Below are 23,245 nucleotides of genomic sequence, written 5' to 3' on the forward strand. Positions count from 1 at the left end.
ATGACTTGCTCAGGGTTGCAGAACCCTTATTTTACAGTGTGAGATTAAAATTGGATATTAGATCATAAATCTACCCTACTTAACTTTTCCCTTAATTTATCTCCCAGACTAGTAAATGGAAGAAGCTTCTGGTTTTCTAGATAGAGCTTTTATTGTATGGTAGTCACAAGGTGATGTTGATTAGAAGGATAGGAAGGTAGAAATACAATACAAATCGTCTTAAGTCTAGGCTTAGTCTATATTCCGTATAAAACTCACCAAAAGCCAAAGGCCAACTTTGGGGAGAGAGACCGAGTCAAGCGCGTGCTGTTAACCGAGAACTGGGCCGAGTCAAACTCCAGTCCGCGTCTGTCTGTGCAGCGCAGCCAGGAGACCAGCTGAGAAGGAAAAAGGCCCCACTTCCGTTCTCTCCTTGCCTTTTAAGCTCACACCCCGGAAGTCGAGCGCTCAGCAGGCAATCTGGCGTGCGTTGCAGGCGGACTGGTGTGCGTAGCTCATGCTGTTGGTCTCTTCCCCAAAAGGATGGTCCTAAAAAAAAAAACTGGTGTCTCTCCATTATCTAACCGACTGTTAAAACTTTTTACCACAACAGGCAGGATGCTAGTTCTAGATGGGCTTTCTATTCACTATGCATTGCTTCCCCATTTAAAAAAATAAACTGTTTAAATAGCTTTAGAACACAGTGTGTATGTATGTATATATATGTGTGTGTATATATATATATATATATATATATATATATATATATATATTTCTGTAACAGATAGTATGGCTAGTGTTTAGAGAGAGAGTTAGATTTTGAATCAAGAAGACTTTTGTTTAAATGCATTCTCTGACACAAGTTTTATGACCCTGGCTAAGTCACTTACCTCTCTGAGCCTTATTCAACTCCCTGTCACTTGTCTCCTAAATTGCAGAAAGTTGTTCTATGTTGAGATGATCTGAAATTGAGGGGAAACCACAAAGTGAGTGAAGGAATGAGACTAATTACTGTGGTCAACCTTCTTCATCTTTAACTAGTTGTGGAATCTGGTCACACCTTGTAGGACATGTTTAGAATATCTAGCAATTATAATGAACTAATTGAACTCCATCCAAATAGTTTTGGAGTCATGACTTAGAGTCAGGTCCTGGCTGTACCACTTGTTACCTGTGTGACCTTGGGCAAATCACTTGAACTCCCTAGAACTCAGTTTCTTTATCTATACAATGAGAAGGTTGGACTTGAATGATCTCAAAGGCCACTTTCAGCTATAACAAGCTTATGATATATAATGGAATGACAACAACCGGGAAATAGAATTTATTATTGCCATAAATTCTATATGTACTACAACTCCCTTAGATTTTTCCCTATCCATTTTATGAGGATTATTTAATTAAATACTTTGAAACTACCATGATATTTCAAATTAATGATGATTTTAAATTTCTATTCCATTAGTGTTATTTTGTGAGATATGTGTGAACAGACGGTATAGTTAGATGGTGAAGTGGAAAAATAAAGCATATAAAATTGGGGCTTGGGATCCAGAAGTCACAAATTCTAATTCTCAGTCTGCTTTTTATTGACTTTGTGAACTTGGGCACTTTGCTCAAAGTTACTAAGCAAATGCTACTTGATTTGATTGACCAATAGGTTGTTTGATTCTTATATTCCCCAGATTGTTCTCTTATAGTTTGTTGAAAAACTAAATCACATCTATGAGTGACTTGGAGAAAGGCCTACATAACATGATAATATATGAATATATTTAATGAATTCTTTAACTTTTAATAAAAGATGAGTCATTACTGAAAGCTTTCCCACATTTATTATTCTGATTAACTTTTTTCTCCATTGTAAATTGAGAATTAACATAAAAAATGAATGGAATACAATACAGTAACCAAACAAGAACTATAATCCCCATATGGCCCTTACAATGTGCTTGGATGGCCTGGGCAGTGGAGGGACAGTACTCAGAAACTCCTAGAGTCTTTTGCCTTTAGCACATTAGTCCAATTAATTTATCCTATTGGCTAATTGTATTTTTGGAAAGCAGGGAAAGATTATGCATAGAGCAGGAGGGAGCAAAAGAAATCATGGCAACAGTAGTGTGTGGGATATGTTGTTCCAGATATCCCACATTGGGATAGGGGAACATGAAATTTCCAGTCTTGAGGATTTTGGTAGGAATTCTATCTTGTTTCTCTTTTCTATTACCTGATCCTAGAAAAAGAGATAGCAGGTACTTAATAACTGTTTGTTGAATTCAGTTTAATGTGGCTCTGAAATCAGGCTAATCTACAAGAAAGTTTAAGCTTGTTTATTTTAGCCAGAATAGCCCCACCTTGGTACTTAAAAAGAAGTAGTAGATGTCAGATACCTGAGATCATCATCCACTTGAGAATGTTTTTTCTGTGACTGATCAAGGTAGATTATATGTATAGGGGAAGGGAAATAGCTTTTCATCTTTTATTAGCTGCTTTGGGAATTATCATTGGTGAAGTATCTGTCTTCCTGTTTTCCTTCATTGACAGTTCATCTTTCTAGTGTGAGCAGAAGAAAACAAAGGATTATTATTATTATTATTATTCCTATTATTTTTAATGAGTGATGTGCTAAATATTTGGCTGAAAGTTTTAGTGCAGGGAGAGTTGAGTAACTATTGAGTAAAATAAAGTTTGAGGGTTATTTCATCATTCATTCAAGTATTTATTAAACATCCAAGGCTCCATCCGGGTTGCCTGACAGAAATAACTGCCCTTGAGAGTGTCCTTATCATTTATCTTCCCTCCATCCTTCCCCTGAGAAGCCCTCGGCTACCCAGATCTCATTGAAGCTGATCAGGTAGGAAAAGTTGCCATTGGGAGTATCTTTTCCCTTGGCCTTCCCTTTCTTCCTCCCCATTTAAACCCAAGGCTATCCAAAAGAGCCATATGGTTATTCTTAGTACTTAGATGAGATGGCAGTCATCAGCTCACTACAAGCCCTCTGGTGAGACTGAGTACTGTGTGGCCTTCTTATCTGCATTGTCACTGCATCCTATAGTCTTTAGGGCCTTCCCATTTGTCCCATTTCTATGCCCTTTGTTGGCCTAGACAGAAATGAGCCCTCAGGACTTTCCTGACTTCCTATCTGCCTTGCAACTGAATGCTTTTATATATTTTCTTCCCCTACTTAGAATTTGAAAATCTGAGCTCCTTGACAGGAGAAACTGTCTCATTTCCCCTACTTCTATACCAAGAACTTGGCATAGTTCTTGGCATATAGTAAGCACTTAATAAATATTTTCCCCTTTGTTCACCTAATTTGTACAAAGTACTGCACTATGTCCTATTCTTATTCTTCCTCTTTTACCCCTCTTCTGTCACTATGATTTTCTGAAAGTAGGCTAGCTAAGTTTTATTTTTAGGATGATTTAGTTGGGGTAGTTGGGAAAGACATTTTATGGATATTAAGTCTAAATAATGTAAGTTCTTTGAGGGCAGGGTCAATGTCTTATAATTTTTTGGTAAACTCTGTAGTATAAAGAGTTTTTTAAACAAATATTTGTTGCAACGAATTCAATTGAAACTTTGTTATTTTTCTTTTAAAAGAGTAGCACACCAAGTATATCTTCTCTGTCTGCTAGGATTGTTAGGTAATGGTATTCTTTGTACAGTGGTTCCTCTTTTCTTGAAGTTGCTAAAGGTCTTTCCCAGTAGTGTCAAAATCAAATAGAAATGGGTACAACTAAATTCTATATAAGGATTTCTGCAGACCACATATTGACTTAGGAAACCACATTTTAATATTATGTTCTATTGTATTTTTACTTATTTTGTTAAATATTTCCCAAGTACATTTTCATCTGATTGTGACCACACTGGCTGTGTATGTGACTACTTCGGTCTGCATTATGCCTTATGAGTTGTGTTGTTGTTTTTTTGAGGGGAAAGTCTTTTCTCCAAAAGCTTAGGAGAATAGGAAAATAAAAAGTCAATAGTTTTTTTTTTTCCTTGAGTGTCACTGAAGTACAACACATTTTCAGTGTTATCAAGACCCCTGTTATTGATTTTCTGAACACATGAATCAGCTGCAGGTTTTCCCACTGCTGATTCTTAATCTGACTTCTTTTTGCTACTTAGATCACTGTTTTCCAGATGCACATAGCAATGTAAATATTTCTCTTTCTGTTTCAGTTTCGACGTGGACAATGGCACATCTTCGGGACGGAGTCCCTTGGATCCCATGACAAGCCCTGGATCAGGGCTAATTCTCCAGGCTAATTTTGTTCACAGCCAACGCCGGGAGTCCTTCCTATATCGGTCAGACAGTGACTATGACCTCTCTCCAAAGTCCATGTCGAGGAACTCCTCCATTGCCAGTGATATGTAAGTGTGGGGAGGGGTCTTTTAGGGTGAAGTACATGAGAACATTGTTGATGATCGGCATGACATTTTTTTCCAAAACTGGGGACGAAATATCATATGATCCATCTTTGCCATTTCTACCCACTGAATTCTTCCTCAGGGGGAAAAAATAAATAATAGTACTGAGAACATTCTCAAAAGAATGAGAAATAGAGAACACTTTGGACATGTGTTGAACATTTTTGTTTATGAATTGGCACGGGCACTACATTTTTATGGTGACACTGACGATTTTATCAGATAATATGCATTTTTTCTCAAGAAAGATCACTGGCTGACAAAAGTTTTAAATGCAAACCTCTTTCTTTAAAAAAAAAGTTTGTTTAATTCCAGTTATCATCCTGTTTCCACTTGTGTTGTCTTGCCACACGGTCATTTTCTTGTATATTTTGAAAAGATGTAAACTTCCCAACTTGAATAGTCTCTCTCGCTGTAATTGCCTCTTTAGGGAATAGCATCATTTGAAAAGTCCCCAGCGCCATATCCTATACATCTGCTGCCTTCATTTGTCAGATCACTGAAAAGACTTGAGATAAACATTCTTTACTGACTCTGTTGCCTAGGAGCTTGGTAATTTTGTTGTTATTGTTGTTTTTAACACATATTGAAATTTGGATGTGCTACCACATACAGTCTGATAAATAAGGGCTATAATGTTTTGGCTTTCTTGGGAAGCTATTTTTTTTTTTTTGCCTTATTTGTAATCACCTCAAATACAGTTTCTGCAATCAGTACTAGAAAAATCACAATTTACAATCTAGTGATGCTTAGTTCATTCCTACCAAGACTGATTAAGTACAATTGACATGTAATAAGTGAATTTATTTTTAGTTTTGGAACTATTACTGACCCCTGTCCCATTCATATTTTTTATGCTATACGTAACTATTTCTTTCTAGTGACACTCCCCTTGCTTTTCATGGGAGAAAGTCTTCAGTAGAAGGAACCCAAAGATACCTTCAGATTGAAAAATCACTAATACATAAAATTATATTTTAAAAATGATTATACCAAGTTATATCCCTAGGGAAAAATATTCTAAAGAACATATGAATATTTTACAATTAGGAAAAGGGTTAAGGAATGGACTCATAATTTCATTGCTGTAGGAATATCCCAGGTGAGGAAATTTTCTCCACCAATGTGGGCTGTCTCCTGTTTTGTAAGTATGAGTCTTAAAGAGGTACCTAGAACACTGAGAGGTTAAGTGACTTATCCTGGATCACAGAAGCAGTATGTGTCAGAGGATGAATTTGATCTCAGACTTCAAGCTTCAAGGCCAGCTAGTGCCTCTTAGTTACCTTAAAATTAAGCCCTTAGGGGGCGGCTAGGTGACACAGTGGATAAAGCACTGGCCCTGGATTCAGGAGGACCTGAGTTCAAATCCGGTCTCAGACACTTGACACTTACCAGCTGTGTGACCCTGGGCAAGTCACTTAACCCCCATTGCCCTGCAAAAAAAAAAAAAAATTAAGCCCTTTATGGCCCTGGGCAAGTCACTTAAAGCTCATTGCCCCTGGGGGAAAAAAAGGCCTTTAAAACATGAAAGTCTGTTTGCTATCATCTCAAAATCAAGATGGAATTTAGTAGCATCTCAGGAGAGTGCCATGAGATGGCTCAGTGATGCCGGGATATATCATAACTAAATCAGGCACAAACCAAAATTAATGTGCAGATTCTTCCACGGTATGCATAGACTTAGGAGGCTCCTGAGGTACCCAGTGCAAATTGAACATCCTTCTAATCTATTGTGTTGCAAAGATTTAGGCATCTATACTTTTGTTCTATTGTTTTTCAATCATTTTAGTCATGTTTGACTCTTCATGACCCCATTTGGGATTTTTTCGGTACAGGTACTGGAGTGGTTTGCCATTTCCTTCTCCAGCTCATTTTTATAGAAGAGAAAACTGAGACAAACAGGGTTGAGTGACTTGCTCAGGGTCACACAGCTAGTGTCTGAGGTTGCTCAAACACTCAGGGCAATGAGTCTTCCTGACTCCAGACCTAGCATTCTATCCACTGTACCACCTAGCTTCCCCATCTATACTTACTCTATTACAAATAATGAATCAATATGAACTGACCGTGGATTTTGAATGGTACATTTCAATTTAAAGTATTAGCTTTGTTTTGTACGCTGTATCTTCATTTCTCTTTGGTTCTTCCTTTTTATCATTTCCCAGTGGCTCTGGGACTTATATTTTCTTTTCTTTTCTTTTCTTTTCTTTCTTTCTTTCTTTCTTTTTTTTTTTTAGTGAGGCAACTGGGTTAAGTGACTTTCCCAGGGTCACACAGCTAGTAAGTGTTAAGTGTCTGAGGCTGGATTTGAACTCAGGTACTCCTGACTCCAGGGCTGGTGCTCTATCCACTGGCATCTAGCTGCCCCTGGGACTTATATTTTCAAGTATTTACCTAAAGCTCAGGCACCATGGTGGCCTAAGGTTTAGGATTCCTTCTCTAAGACTGGTATCAAGTATTATTACTATGCCTGTGTCCTTTCCTATACATCACATTGCCTAGCTGTTTTCCATCCTGAAGTCAGATATATTTATTACATTTAGTGTAGCAGTACAGAAAATGAATCTTGAGTGCTTTTTTATTTGAATAAATATAAGTATTCTATTGGGAGAGGAAAACAAAGAGTAATAATGATTCCTCACATCTATATGAAACTTTACAGTGTTCAAGTGCTTTCACGTACAGAAATTAATTTTATCTTGGCAGGAATACTGAGAGAGAGGGAAGGCAGATATCATTATTTTTATTTTATAGACAGGGAAACTGAGCTTTAGAAAAGTATTATAACTGGTTCAGAGTTACAGAAATTCTGGCTCTAGGTTTCATGGTCTGTCTGTCCACTGTCCCATGGAATGTTGCCAGAGACAGATTTGGAGAGCTAATCATGGTACTGATGACATCAACAAATGTTCATTGCTGATATAAATGTCTGGTTACTATATTTTTTTCTGATTCTCGTCTCTTTGTCTCTCTCTTTTTGTATTCCATTTTCTTCCATTGCTTCATGTGAGGTTCATTAGCTCTGACCCATATCTCTTACAAGGCAAAATGTTACATAGGAATGAATGCCTGAATAATTACAAAAAACCCAACAACTCATCTTATGAGGAGTTTGCCAGATCAGAAATAACATGACAACAATAAAATAATGATAATGATAATTTCTGTAATGTATGTAGTACTTTTTGGTTTGTAAAACACTTTGCATGCAATTTCATTTGATAGCTAGCTAGCTATCTCTCCATCATTAGTATTTATATAAGGTATTAAATTTAATTCTGTTCAACATATTTATTGAATACCTCCTATTTGCATGACATTCACTATTTGAACACTGTTATTGGGCATGGTCTTACACACATACAATGACGATCTCTATGGTAGCTGAGCGGATTTACACCATTCACTTTAATAGGCTTCCTACAGATGCTACAAACAGTAGGTTGACAGTGAGCACATGTAAGGTATAGTACTTCTTGGTAAACAGCTAACAATGGCTTGTGGTTTATAGATTATGTTACTTCTTTAGCTTCTTCAGGTCATGATCTTCCTATATGCTTCATATGGGCAAGATAGGTGTCAGTCAGTCATTTAATTAACAAACATTTATTAAGTGTGCCTGGAATCATGCTAAACACTGGGGATACAAAGAGAGGTTAAAAATATGACTCTACACCCAAGGACAATATGCAAATAATTATGTGAACACAATATTATACACACACATACATACACACTATATACATATGTGTATACATAAATATAGATTGTGATGCATGTGTATATGTTTATATGTATATATGTGAGATGTATGTGTTCATATATACTGTGTATATATTATTCATATATAGTAGTTTATTTACATTGCTATATTGAGGCTTCACAACTTTATGAACTTCACAGCTTCATATGAATGTTGGTTCTTGCTAATACTGTTGATTTATTATTCACTTCTATTTGCATTAGTACTGCTACTGGGACTGGTTGGGTACATGGCTTCTTTGGACATATCCCTTTTGTTTTAGATGATGCTGTTGTAAATCAATATTGTTGTTTGTCTGGCTTTCTCCATGAGGATCATGACATCAGGAGGTGATGTCATGACTTGCAGTGAATTGGATTCAAGTGAGGCAGGGCTGTGCAAAGTCACCAGCCTCACTATCTCTTCCAGAGCCATCTGGGTCCAGTGGCAAGATGTGTATCAGGACAACCAGAGCTGGCCCCTAGTGCAGTGGGAGACCTTGGCCTTTTTCAGCTAATGTCTTTCCCAGGTTTTTAGTTTGCCTGAGGTAATGCCCATTCAGTGATTGAGGCTAGGTAAGAAGTGAGGCAAAGAATGGCTTTCTTTACCTAGTCAAAAATCAATCAATCAATCAATCAGTGGGAAAGGGGGTGGGAAGAGACTGAGGGTTTCTGACCAAAATAGAAATAATTGCTATTTACACTCACTCTGAGCCATTAAGAAGCCAAACAATGGCTAAATAAGGCTTGGGCTGGGACCTCTTGTTGGCCAGTCAATGAGTGCCAGAGAGATTTGGGGTTAAGGCGCGGTCCTTAAAAAAAAATCTAGCCTGTAACCCCAAGAAATTGTAACAACACTGTGGTTGGTCTTATAGCTCTGATGTTGCTCCAGATACATTTATAGTCTACTCTGGTTACATCACATTTGGACGATGGGTTTTAGTTGGAGCCGCCACATTTTAGGGAAGACTCTAATATTTAGCAATGGCTACAGGTTCTTGGTGAGGCATTGTGGTATAAGAGAAAGAGTTGGTCTTGGCATAAAGATGACATGTTCAAGTCCTTCCTATAATACACATTAACTGTGTGACACTGGGAAAGTCCCTCTTGGTGCCCCCAGACAAATCTCTAGGATTGTCAGCTGTATAGCAGATCGTGATCTATTTTAGTAGACAAAGTTTTCTGATGAGGAGCTCTGTGTATTCACAGGGCTGACAAAAGGAAATATCGTATCTGGGTGAGTCTCTTAATCTCATTAGAGCCTCATTTTCCTCCTCTGTAAAATACCTCAGGGAGTTGTGACAATAAATGAAAAAAATGTGAGTAAAAGAGTTTGTACATATAAAATACTAGATAAATGTTGTTCTTATTAATATTCCCCAAAAGCAGTTGAATGTAGTGGGCATTCAAGAGAGATTAGTGGAATGAGTTATTAAATAATTCAACATATATACACATGAAAAGTTGGTGGCATATATGCTGTGGCATTTATTAAGCACATTTGAATATTTTTATAAATACTTAAATAATTAACAGGTTTGCTTATAATTGATTCATTTGAAGAAGAGGGAACTGCCCCTGTATTTCAAAAAAAAATTTTTCCTGGTAATTCAATAAATCATCAGTAATTTCTGATAATACCCAAGAGCAAAAATGGTTTCAATCCCCATTTTATAAATATATGAAGGGGCAGCTAGGTGGCACAGTGGATAGAGCACCGGCCCTGGAGTCAGAAGTACCTGAATTCAAATCCGGCCTCAGACACTTAACACTTACCAGCTGTGTGACCCTGGGCAAGTCACTTAACCCCAACTGCCTCACTTAAAAAAAATAATAATAATAAATAAATATATGAGGGGGGCAGCTAGGCGGCGCAGTGGATAAAGCACTGGCCCTGGATTCAGGAGTACCTGAGTTCAAATCCAACCTCAGACACTTGACACTTACTAGCTATGTGACCCTGAGCTAGTCACTTAACCCTCATTGCCCCGCAAAAAAAAAATAAAAATAAAATAGATAAATAAATATATGAGGTAGTTAATGTTCTGTGGTTGTAAGATAGAGGAGGAGGAGTGAAGGAAGGAGGAGGAAAGGGGAGTATTATTAGAAGTAGGGTACATAAATATTGTACAGTAGAGTTAACTTTCACATCTACTATATCTTATTTCATCATTTTATTTGCAAGGAAATTGAGATATACAGAGATGAATTTTTTTAACTGATCAATTTATATGGTAAATTTTTTTTTTTTTTGGTGAGGCAATTGGGGTCAAGTGACTTGCCTAGGGTCACACAGCTAGTAAGTGTTAAGTGTCTGAGGTCAGATCCGAACTCGGGTCCTCCTGACTCCAGGGCTGGTGCTCTATCCACTGCACCATCTAGCTGTCCCAGTAAAATAATTAAAAAAAAATATTTTGGTTAAAAGAAAAAAAGGGGGGGCGGAGCCAAGATGGCGGAGAGGAAGCAGCAAGCTGCCTGAGCTCTCCTTCTGTTCCCTCAAAACGAACATTAAATCAAGCCTCTGGACGGATTTTGAAACTACAGAACCTGCAAAGAGACAGAGAGACACAGTCCTCCAACCAGAGATAATTTAGAAGACTTCAGGAAAAGGTCGGTCTGACTCGGGCAAAAGGGAGGCCCAGCGCAGGGCAGCAACCCAGCGCCGAGGGGGTCGGGGCAAGTCAGCAGGAGCTGCGGGCCACAGCCGAACAACTGAGGCTCCCAGAACCTGGTTCAAAAATCTGGTGGCCAAGAAGGACAGTGGAAAAACTTACCTGCACCGGCCGAGAGGGCCACGAACGGCGGGATCAGAGGCCGGGGTCTGGCGCCTGGCTGGCCGAGCACAATCATACAGGAAGTGCAGGGCGGGGCATCTCCACACACCATAAAGGCCTCAGAGTAAAAGCCCGGTCACACAGCACCTATACACCTACACAAGAAGCCCAAAACAGGGACCCTGGTGCCCCCAGAGCAGACCTCAACTTAAAGAATAAATAAATAAGCTGCAATAATGAGTAAGAAGCAAAAAAGAGCCCTCTCCATTGAGAGCTTCTGTATCAATAGGAAAGAAGCCAACACAAACTCAGATGAGGACAATAGGCTCAAATTGTCTACATCTGAAGCCTCACAAGGGAAGGTGAATTGGTCGCAAGAACAAAAAGCCTTCCTGGAAGAGCTCAAAAAGGATTTTAAAAATCAATTGCAAGAGGTAGAAGAAAAAATGGGGGAGAGAAATGAAAGCAAAACAAAAAAAACTATGAAAAAAGAATCAGCAGCTTGGAAAAGGAAGCTGAAGAAAACAAAGCCTTAAAAAATTCATTTGGCCAAATGGAAAAAAAGCTGCATAATCTCACTGAAGAAAACAATACCTTAAAAAATTCACTTAGCCAAATGGAAAAAAAGGTACATAATCTCACTGAAGAAAACAATACCTTAAAAAATTCACTTAGCCAAATGGAAAAAAAGGTGCATAATCTCACTGAAGAAAACAGTGCCTTAAAAATTAAAGTGGGACAGTTGGAAGAAAAGGAATCCATGAGACACCAGGAATCAGTCAAGCAGAATAAAAAAAATGAAAAAATAGAAGAAAATGTGAAATACCTCATTGGAAAGACAACTGATCTGGAAAACAGATCGAGGAGAGACAATTTGAGAATCATTGGACTGCCTGAAAGCCATGACCAGAAAAAGAATCTAGATACCATATTCCAGGAAATTATTAAGGAGAACTGCCCTGATATCATAGAATCAGAGGATAAAATCATCATTGAAAGAATCCATTGATCACCTCCTGAAAGAGACCCCAAAAGGAAAACTCCAAGGAATATTGTAGCCAAATTCCAGAATTATCAGGTGAAGGAGAAAATACTCCAAGCAGCCAGAAAGAAGCAATTTAAATATCATGGAGCCACAGTCAGGATTGCTCAGGACCTGGCAGCTTCAACATTAAAGGACCGCAAGGCTTGGAATATGATATTCCGGAAGGCAAAGGAGATTGGATTGCAGCCGAGAATCTATTACCCAGCAAAAATGTGCATTTTCTTTCAGGGGAAAAGATGGACATTTAATGACATTGGGGACTTTCAATCTTTCCTGGTGAAAAGACCAGAACTGAATAGAAAATTTGATCTCAACATACAAGACTCAAGAGAAGTTTAAAAAGGTAAACAGAGGGGAAAAAAAAAGTTACCCTATTAGGTTAAACTGTTTATATCCCTACACAGGTAGATAATACTCATAACTCTTAAGAACTGTAAATGTATTTGGGCAGAGAGAAGGACTTTATATAGAGGGTATAAATATAAATTGTCTTTGATGTGATGATACAAAAGAATTAAGGGATAAAAAGGGAGTCTATGGGGAGGAGAGGAAAGGGGAGGTGGAATGGGATGAATTATATCATATGAAGAGGTGGAAAAAAAACCTATTATAATAGAGGGAAAGAAAGGAGGGGGGAACATGGTTTCAACCCTATTCTCATTAGATTTGACTCAAAGAGGGAATAACATATACGTTCATTGGGATAAAGAAACTTAACTCATTCTTTAGGGAAACAAAAGGGGAAGGGAAAGGGGGGGACTGATAGAAGGGAGGACAAAAGCAAGGGAGAAAAGGGTAAAGAAAAGAGAGGGGGGTGATAAAAAGGGAGGGCAGATTGGGGGAGGCAGGGGTAAGAAGTAAAACGTCGGTGAGGAGGAATAGGGTGAAAGAAGGGGGGAAAAGTACAAAGGGGGTAAATAGAATGGAGGGGAATAGACAGTCAGTAATAATAACTGTGAATGTGAATGGGATGAACTCTGCTATAAAACGGAAGCGAATTGCAGAGTGGATTAAAAACCAGAACCCTACAATATGCTGTTTACAAGAAACACATTTGAAGCAGAGAGATACACACAGAGTAAAGGTAAAAGGCTGAAGCAGAATATATTATGCCTCAGCTAAAGTAAAAAAGGCAGGGGTAGCAATCCTTATCTCAGACAAAGTGCAGGCAAAAATAGATCTCATTAAAAGAGATAAGGAAGGAAATTACATCTTACTTAAAGGTACTATAGATAATGAAGTAATATCAATATTGAATATGTATGCGCCAAGTGGTATAGCATCCAAGTTCTTAGAGGAGAAGTTAAATGAGTTACAAGAGGAATTAGATAGTAATACTATACTAGTGGGGGATCTGAATCTCCCCCTCTCAGAATTAGATAAATCTAGCCAAAAAATAAATAAAAAAGAAGTGAAAGAGGTGAATAGATTGCTAGAAAAGTTAGACATGATAGATGTCTGGAGAAAACTGAATGGGGATAGAAAGGAATATACCTTTTTCTCAGCAGTACATGGCACATTTTCAAAAATTGACCATGTATTAGGGCAGAAAAACATCATAGTCAAATGTAGAAAGGCAGAAATAGTAAATGCATCCTTCTCAGATCATGATGCAATAAAAATTACATGTAAGAAAGAGCCAGGGAAAAGTAGAATGAAAATCAATTGGAAACTAAATAATTTCATTCTAAAGAATGAATGGGCCAAACAAGAAATCATAGAAACAATCAATAACTTTATCCAAGAGAATGACAATAATGAGACAACATACCAAAATCTATGGGATGCAGCCAAAGCAGTGCTTAGGGGGAAATTTATAGCTCTAAATGCTTACATGAATAAGAAAGAGAAAGAGGAGATGAATGAATTGGGCATGCAACTTAAAAAGTTAGAAAAAGAACAAATTAGAAATCCCCAATTAGACACTAAATTAGAGATCCTGAAAATTAAAGGAGAAATCAATAAGATTGAAAGCAAAAAAACTATAGAATTAATCAATAAAACTAAGAGCTGGTTTTATGAAAAAACCAATAAAATAGATAAAATACTGGTTAATTTGATTAAAAAAAAAGAAAGAAGAAAACCAAATTACCAGTATCAAAAATGAAAAGGGTGATGTTACCACCAATGAAGTGGAAATTAAAGCAATAATGAGGAAATATTTTGCCCAACTGTATGCCAATAAATTTGACAATCTAAATGAAATGGATGAATATTTACAAAAATACAAACTGCCCAGGTTAACTGAAGAGGAAATAAAATCCTTAAATAAACCCATATTAGAAAAAGAAATTGAACAAGCCATTAATGAACTCCCTAAGAAAAAATCCCCAGGGCCAGATGGGTTTACGGGTGAATTTTACCAAACATTTAAAGAACAGTTAATTCCAATATTATACAAATTATTTGGAAAAATAGGTGAAGAAGGAGTTCTACCAAATTTGTTTTATGACACAAATATGGTGGTGATACCAAAACCAGGCAAAGTAAAAACAGAGAAAGAAAATTATAGATCAATTTCCCTAATGAATATTTATGCTAAAATCTTAAATAAGATATTAGCAAGGAGATTACAGCAAGTGATCACCAGGATAATACACTATGACCAGGTGGGATTTATACCAGGAATGCAGGGCTGGTTCAACATTAGGAAAACTATTAACATAATCAACCACATCAATAAGAAAACCAACCAAAATCATATGATTATCTCAATAGATGCAGAGAAAGCTTTTGACAAAGTACAGCACCCATTCCTAATAAAAACACTAGAGAGTTTAGGAATAGGGGGAGCTTTCCTTAGAATAATAAACAGTATCTACCTAAAGCCATCAGCAAGTATTATATGCAATGGAGATAAATTAGAGGCCTTCCCAATAAGATCAGGGGTGAAACAGGGATGTCCATTATCACCCTTATTATTTAATATTGTCCTAGAAATGTTAGCTTTAGCAATCAGAGAAGAGAAAGGAATTAAAGGAATTAGAATAGGCAAGGAGGAAACAAAACTATCACTCTTTGCAGATGATATGATGGTATACTTAAGGAATCCTCGAGAATCAAGTCAAAAATTACTTGAAACAATTAACAACTTTAGCAAAGTAGCAGGATATAAAATAAATCCACATAAATCATCAGCATTTCTATACACGACCAACAAAGTCCAGCAGCAAGAGATAGAAAGAGAAATTCCATTTAAAGTAACGGTAGGTAATATAAAATACTTGGGAGTCTACTTGCGAAGACAAACCCAGGAACTCTATGAACACAACTACCAAACACTCTTCACACAAATCAAATCAGATCTAAATAATTGGAAAGATATCAATTGCTCATGGAAAGGCAGAGCTAATATAGTAAAAAATGACAATACTGCCTAAATTAATTTACTTATTCAGTGCCATACCAATCAGGCTACCTAAAAATTATTTTATACAGCTAGAAAAAATAATAACAAAATTCATCTGGAAAAACAAAAAATCAAGAATATCCAGGGAAATAATGAAAAAAAATTCACAGGAAGGTGGGTTAGTGGTACCAAACCTGGAGATTTACTATAAAGCGGCAGTCATCAAAACTATCTGGTACTGGCTAAAAAATAGAGTGGTAGATCAATGGAATAGGCTAGGCTCAGGAAATGCAGTAGTAAATGACACTAGTAATGTAGTGTTTGATAAACCCAAAGACTCCAGCTTCTGGGATAGGAACTCGGTATTTGACAAAAACTGCTGGGAAAACTGGAAGATAGTATGGCAGAAATTAGGCTTAGACCAACATCTTACACGTTATACTAAAATAAGGTCAAAATGGATACATGATTTAGACATAAGAGGTGATACCATAGGTAAATTAGGAGAGAAAGGAATAGTGTACCTATCAGATCTTTGGAAAGGAGAACAGTTTTTGACCAAACATGAGATACAGTATATTATAAAATGCAAAGTGGATGATTTTGATTATATTAAATTAAAAAATTTTTGTACAAACAGAAGCAATGCATCCAAAATTAGAAGGGAGGCAGAAAGCTGGGAAACAATTTTTGAGGCCAGTGCTTCTGATAAAGGCCTCATCTCTAAAATATATAGGGAATTAAATCAAATTTATAAGAATCCAAGTCATTCCCCAATTGAGAAATGGTCAAAGGATATGAACAGGCAGTTTTCTGATGAAGAAACCAAAGCTATCTATTCCCATATGAAAAAATGCTCTAAATCTCTAATGATTAGAGAGATGCAAATTAAAACAACTCTGAGGTACCACCTGACACCTATCAGATTGACTAAAATGACAAAAAGGAAGATAATAAATGTTGGAGAGGCTGTGGGAAAATTGGAACACTAATGCATTGTTGGTGGAGCTGTGAGCTGATCCAACCATTCTGGAGAGCAATTTGGAATTATGCCCAAAGGGCGATAAAGCTGTGCATACCCTTTGACCCAGCAATCCCACTTTTAGGTCTTTTGCCCAAAGAAATCATGGAAGGGGAAAAGGGACCCACATGTACAAAAATATTTATAGCTGCTCTTTACGTGGTAGCAAGGAATTGGAAGTTGAGGGGGTGCCCATCAATTGGGGAATGGCTGGACAAGTTGTGGTATATGAATACAATGGAATACTATTGTGCTGTAAGAAATGATGAGCAGGAAGAGTTCAGAGAAACCTGGAGGGTCTTACGTGAGCTGATGATGAGTGAGATGAGCAGAACCAGAAGAACATTGTACACAGTATCATCAACATTGAGTGTTGACCTACTGTGATGGACTATATTCTTCTCACCAATGCAATGGTACAGAAGAGTTCCAGGGAACTCATGATAGAAGAGGATCTCCAAATCCAAGAAAAAAAAAGAAAGAAAGAACTGTGGAGTATAGATGCTGATTGAACCATATTATTTCTTTTGTTTTGGGTGCTGTTGGTTTTTTTTTCTATTTTGAGGTTTTGCATCACTGCTCTGATTCTTTCTCTTGTAACAGGATTAATGCAGAAATAGGATTAATGTTATTATGTGTATATATATGTGTGTGTATATATATATCTATATGTATATGTATAGAGATATATAGATATAACCTATATCAGATTACCTGCTGTCTAGGGGAGGGGGGAGGGAGGGGAGGGAGGGAGAAAAATCTGAAATTGTAAAGCATGTATAAACAAAAGTTGAGAACTATCTTTACATGTAACGGAAAAAAATAAAATATCTCATAAAAAAAAAGAAAAAGAAAAAAAGGATTAAAATGTTCTCAAGTCTTTGAGGTCATAGAGCTAGTCAGAGTAAGAAGTAGGACTAGAATCCAGGTGTTCTGACTCCCTGAAATGAACTCTTGTCACCTTAGAAAATAACCATATAAGAACAAAAATAGGTAAGGGTGAATGTGACCCTGTAAACTGGTGACATATATTTGAAATTATACTATTTGAAGTTATAATTATATAAAATATAGTCATTGGTTCTGGCCCAATGGAAATGGACAGTGCAAATTCAAATAATGTGTACAAATTCAAATAATTAATTAGATTCATTATTTCCATTCATTGGTACCTAGCTATAGTTTTACAGAAACCTCCTTGCCCTAGAAGTTCATTCCAGCCCTGGATTTCTCACACTGAAAGGACACTCTGCCCCTCTGACCTCTTCCTTTATTAGCTGTTACTCCCCAAACCTACATTTTAAGAAGTGAACCCAGGGCAGCCACATCTTCATTCCTCTCCAGATTCCACTCTTGACTCTCTGTGCTTTCTCTAACATCCTTCAGACTCCTTTCCAGCTTCCTTATATATGTTATCCTCTCCCAGTAGAATGTAAAGTCCTTGAAGTCGGGGATTGTCTTTCTGCTTTAATTTGTGTTCTCAGAATTTAGCACAGTGCTTGGTATGTGGTTAACATTGAATAAATGAATGCTTCTTTTTGTCTTGCTTGTTGACTTGAATCAGCTCATTAATTGAGCAAATATAGGATGATTTAAAGCTACTATGGACTCTGTAATGCTTTTAAATGAATATGCATTTTATTAATTATAACATCTACTCTAGGGTAGCTAGGTAATACAGTGGATAAAACACCAGCCCTGGATTCAGTAGGACCCGAGTTCAAATCTTGCCTCAGACAACTTGACACTTACTAGCTGTGTGACCCTGGGCAAGTCACTTAACCCTCATTGCCTTGCAAAAAAAAATAATAATAATAATTAAAAATAAAATCTACTCTGTCCATAGAAAGCATGTGTATTCCTCTGTACATTTACATATGGAATTGTGGCTCCCTTGCAATACATCCATGGTTTTTGAGGGGGCTACAACATGTGAGAATTGAAAGGACACCCCTTGCTGGAAAGACATTGCAGGGAAGCTCCGCCATGAAAAGAAACCATGTCACTTTAGTGTCCGGAAGCTGCTGGCATCTGGAACTTACATCTATAGAACCGCCTGTTAGTTGTGTCAATCAGTGTTACTAGCCAATTAGCTTGGGGTTGTGTGTGTGTGGACAGCCCTATTTCCTGTTTCACAGGAGGCTTTGGGAAGAAGCCCCTGAGGAAGGGTCTCCCTTGGGTTCCTGACCTCGGTTTGGGAGGTCAGATGCTAGGGTCTCTTACAGATAGATTTTTACTTCTCTCTCTCTTCACCAACTTCTGATTGCACTTTAATAAATATTTAAAAGTCTAAACTCTTGCTCAAGCTTCTAATTTGGGGTGACCACTCATTAGATTTTAGACATCATAGCTAGAATTTTAGCCCCTTACAAACCATTACAGTCACCACCCTATCTCCCTGACAATTTGTACAATTTATTGACCAATTTCAGGAATGGAGCCTTGGAGTTCTTATTCCCAAATTCTCACTTGGAGATGTAAATCTGGGAATGGAGGAAAGATTGTACCTTGGCCAAGACAATTAAATATAATTTCTTTAATGTGCAGAAAAATACCATTTTCCATCTATAATCCTCTCTATTTTTCAAAAACAGTTTTTCTATAAAGCCCTATAATTTAGCTCCTCCATCAAAGCTTTAGCAGAGATCCATTTAAAGTTTGTTATGTGATATTCAATAAATGTTAAGTTCAGTACTTCTCCACTTTTACCTTTTCCAAAAACTTTGAGACCAGTCCTCATAATGCTGTAAGCTTCTGTTAGAAAATGTGCAAAATAATTGGTGCTACTAATGTCTTTATTAATATTTTTACCCAAATCACTTAGAAATAGCTAAATCTCATTTTGTTTCATTTTAATTGTGAAAAAATAATTATTTTAAATGTAAAATAACTGCTCATAACATTTGTGAACCATTTCCAGTGTCTAACATAGGTACTTCATTAGAAGAATCCTGTTAATTATAAGTTCTATAGTTTTAAGCAAAAAGAGAAGTTCATGGTTGTCCCAGCATAATTTGTAGAGACTTGAATATTTATTTCCAAGGAGCTACACAACTATATTAGAAATAAAGAAGAGGAACTCTGGGGAAATATTATTCATTGATAATATAAATACATTAAGAGCCTGAAATTAAGAGAGGGCAATTTTAAGCTATTATAAATAATAGTGAACATTTTATAGAAACTAGGACATTTAGACAACAGAATGTTCTTCAAGTGATTTCATGGAAATCTTAACATATAAGTTGATGGGTAACTATAAAATTCCATGTGACTTTTTTTCCTTTTAGTGATTGTTGGAAGTAAAGTATTTACAAATAATCAGACTTGCAGCAGAACACAGATGAAAGCTTTTTATTGCATTCTCGTGAGAATGGGGACCCCTGCTTATGTCCAGAGGAGTAAGTTAGAAGAAAGACACAGACAAGCTTATATCCCTGAAGGTCCCTACCCTCCTTTCTCCAGTTGGATGGGGAAATAAGAGGGTCACAGTCTTCCTGTAAAATCTATATATGTTCCCCCTTGATATGATCCCCACTCCTATTACTTACATTTTCATACATTGAATGTTCAGAAAATGTCAAATCCTGCCCAGAAGTGAAGTTAATATTCGTAAACTCATTGATAAATACTAAGCATGTGCAGAAAGAAGTTGGGTTTACTAAAGTTCACTTAGCCCACTTCAACCAGCATCAACCAAATCCAGCTGTTTTTTTTTTTTTTCCTTACTTTAGGACGCTTTAGAAATGTTTGAGGAGGGGCTAGAACAGAGGTTGCTTCACTGTCTCTCCGAAATAAGTGAGACAGGATTCTAACTTCTCACAGTGATTTCCCAAGTTTTCTGGAGGGTGTGTGTGTGGGGTGGGGGGCAGGGCAATGAGGGTTAAGTGACTTGCCTGGGGTCACACAGCTAGTCTCATGTCAGAGGTTGGATTTTAACTCAGTTTCTCCTGAATCCAGAGCTGGTCCTTTATCCACTATACCACCTGGCTGCCCCTCCCCACCAAGTACTTTTTGTTGTTGTTGTTGTTTTTGTTTGTTTGTTTGTTTTTTAGTGAGGCAATTGGGGTTAAGTGACTTGCCCAGGGTCACACAGCTGGTAATTGTCAAGTGTCTGAGGTCGGATTTGAACTCAGGTACTCCTGACTCCAGGGCCAGTGCTTTATCCAGTGCACCACCTAGCTGCCCCTTCCACCAAGTACTTCTGAAAATTATTCCTACAGTTATATGAGATTGATGCTGCTGCATTTCACCCTGATAATACCAACTGTATATGTATGTGTACAAATGCAAGGTACACAAGGGTACTTTATGTAGTTAAAAATAAATGGAGATATTCATTACAAGGCAAATAAGAAATTATACAAGAGATCCAAGCAGCAGGACTCTCTCTATAATTTGATTTAATGACCCTATAATACATTTCAAGCTCTTTAGCTTTGAAAACCCTTAGAATGACTTCTGACAACTATTTCCTCCCCATTCTACCACCAGTCCACAGATTTTTTTTTAAAGAAACATTTCTCATTTTGTTTACCCTGGAATTATCCAAGTACTATTAAGTTAGATTGAATTATTTTTTAAAAGCATGTGATCTAGCAAAATTGATTCATAGGCTATATTCATTAAAAATATGAAATTGTATGGTCCAGATCCTTGGTTAGAGTAAGAATGATTAGATTAGGGGACTTGGTTCAAGAATTGCAAAAAGGTTGAACAAAGGTGAGTCTTCATTTCTTTAAGGTCAGGGCTGAGTCATATTTCCTTCAGAAGAGTACCTTTGTTATGGAATAAGAGATTAGAAGCCATCTGGTTCAGTGTAGTCAAGTTTCAGAAAGGTTATAAACAGAACCAAGATTCTTACAAAAAACTCAGAACTGGCAGAAATCTGTTCTCATAGAAAGTATGATAAAATTGTTAATAATTTAAATAGACTAGCTTTTCTTTTAGTCTTTTGTGGATGCTACTTCTGGAACACTTTGCCTTTCCTGTTACTGCTATAGATTGATTTAGAAATTCATACTCTTCTTAGTGTTTGAGCCATTTAGAAATGACCTTTCCTTACTCAGTTTCCCAGACCACTCTGTTTGACCCTCCCATGAACTTAATAGTTTTCTAAATTGTTTGTAGATTTCTATGTATGTCTCACCTCTTACTAGATTGTCAGTTCCTTGAGGGAAGGAGTTTATTATTTTCCATGGTTGTGGGCTCTGTAGATACTGGGCACTAAATAAATGTATGCTGAATTTATTGAAGATAAAGTTGGTCAAAAATCACCAACATTTAGTGAGGAAGCAATCTAGATTGTCCTTCTACCATACTTATATCTTTATATGGGGTTACATCCAACCTGGAAAGAAGTAAGACCACCCACCACAATGGGGGTGTGTCCTAGACTAGATTATTAGATTAGAGAAGAAAAATTTAGCCAAGGGAGTACCCACATTCCCTCTATTTCTCCCTCCCCTCATGGGGGAGAGGTGGTCCTTAGGTATTCCTCAATAAAGAATTACACTCTCACACACAGTCCAGTTAGAATTAAAAGTCTTTTATTTGGTGCTAAGGAAAGTGACTTCACCCCTCAGGGAGGAGGGCTTAGAAACATTCTCCTCCTGGAACAGATGGAAGACAAAAGCTTTTATAGAGGATAAATGGGGTGTCCACTTGAAAACTGGAAAGTTCTCTTTTGGGGTGAGGTGGGGAAAGCTTAGATACTTGTCATATTCCTCGAGAGTCCTGGGAGATTTTTTTGAAATGAAGTTCCTGATCTTTGGGGTTATCTTAAGCCTTATGTCACTGCCCACCTTCTTCTTCTTAACTTCAACAAACTTGGTCTCAATTTCCTGCTTGGTTCTCTTGTGGAACAAAAGTTCCTTGAGGGCAAGATCCATATTTAGTTTTTTCCTCACATCCCTAGTACCTATCACTGTGTATTACATGGAGTAGGCATCTACATGATTAATGGTTTGTATTTGAATCTGATTGGGTTGGATTACTTAGTTTCAGCATCATTCTGGACCCTCCATCATTTGGGCCAAGAACATTCCCATGATTTCGGGTCAATGAGCAGAGCAGGACATCATTAGTTACTTCATAGATTTGTTGTGAAAGTAATACTTTGTAAACCTTAAAGCAGGATAGAAATGTGAGCTGTCCTCATTATCGTAAGTATTATTTGCTTTTCCTGATATCTTTGGCCTTTGTCTATTCCTGTGTAAAACCACCTGAAGATGAAAATAACCCGTAGGCACACAGCTCTTCCGGATGTACTCAAGGAGTGCATCTTGTTTTGACCCAGGCAAAGTCCCTGAAGCTCCGTGATATTTAGGAAAAGAGGGAATAGTGCTTATGAAACTGGGTAGCAGAAATACCAAGCTATAGCCTTTAAAGTCTAGCTCAGGGGCAGCTAGGTGGCGCAGTGGTTAGAGCACCGGCCCTGGATTCAGGAGGACCTGAGTTCAAATCCGGCCTTACACACTTAACACTTTCTAGCTGTGTGACCCTGGGCAAGTCACTTAACCCCAATTGCCTCACTTAAAAAAAAAAAAAGTCTAGCTCAGGTGCTATCTCTGCCCTGAAGCTTACTGTGATCTCTTTCAACCAGAACTGATCTATCCCTCAGATTTTTGTAGTGATTTGCCAACACTTTTATGAATCGAATGCATTTATGCCCTTGTCTACAAAGACTAGGTTTTACTTATCTTTATACCTCTCCAGTATTTGGTACAAAAACTAATTCATAATAGATTTTTTTTAATTTAAAAAATTTTTTAAATTTAAAATTGGGGGGGGGTGCGGGTCAGGGCAGTGAGAGTTAAGTGACTTGCCCAGGAACAGCTAGTAAGTATCAAGTGTCTGAGGCCAAATTTGAACTCAGGTCCTCCTGAATCCAGGGCTGG

At 37.3% G+C, this 23,245-nt stretch overlaps 1 protein-coding gene across 7 annotated transcripts in view; it reads left to right on the plus strand.

The window, feature by feature from the left end:
- The window catches only part of PDE4D (phosphodiesterase 4D), a 1,961,234-nt gene that overhangs the window by 1,671,459 nt on the left and 266,530 nt on the right, over window positions 1–23,245 (plus strand). For all 7 annotated transcript variants that reach the window (XM_043987008.1, XM_043987016.1, XM_043987041.1 and 4 more), the window contains one exon: window positions 4,168–4,359. In XM_043987008.1, the coding sequence (XP_043842943.1) occupies window positions 4,168–4,359 (192 nt within the window). The remainder of the gene's footprint in view (window positions 1–4,167; window positions 4,360–23,245) is intronic.

Source organism: Dromiciops gliroides, chromosome 1 (genome assembly GCF_019393635.1).
Source record: "Dromiciops gliroides isolate mDroGli1 chromosome 1, mDroGli1.pri, whole genome shotgun sequence".
Taxonomy (NCBI): domain Eukaryota; kingdom Metazoa; phylum Chordata; class Mammalia; order Microbiotheria; family Microbiotheriidae; genus Dromiciops; species Dromiciops gliroides.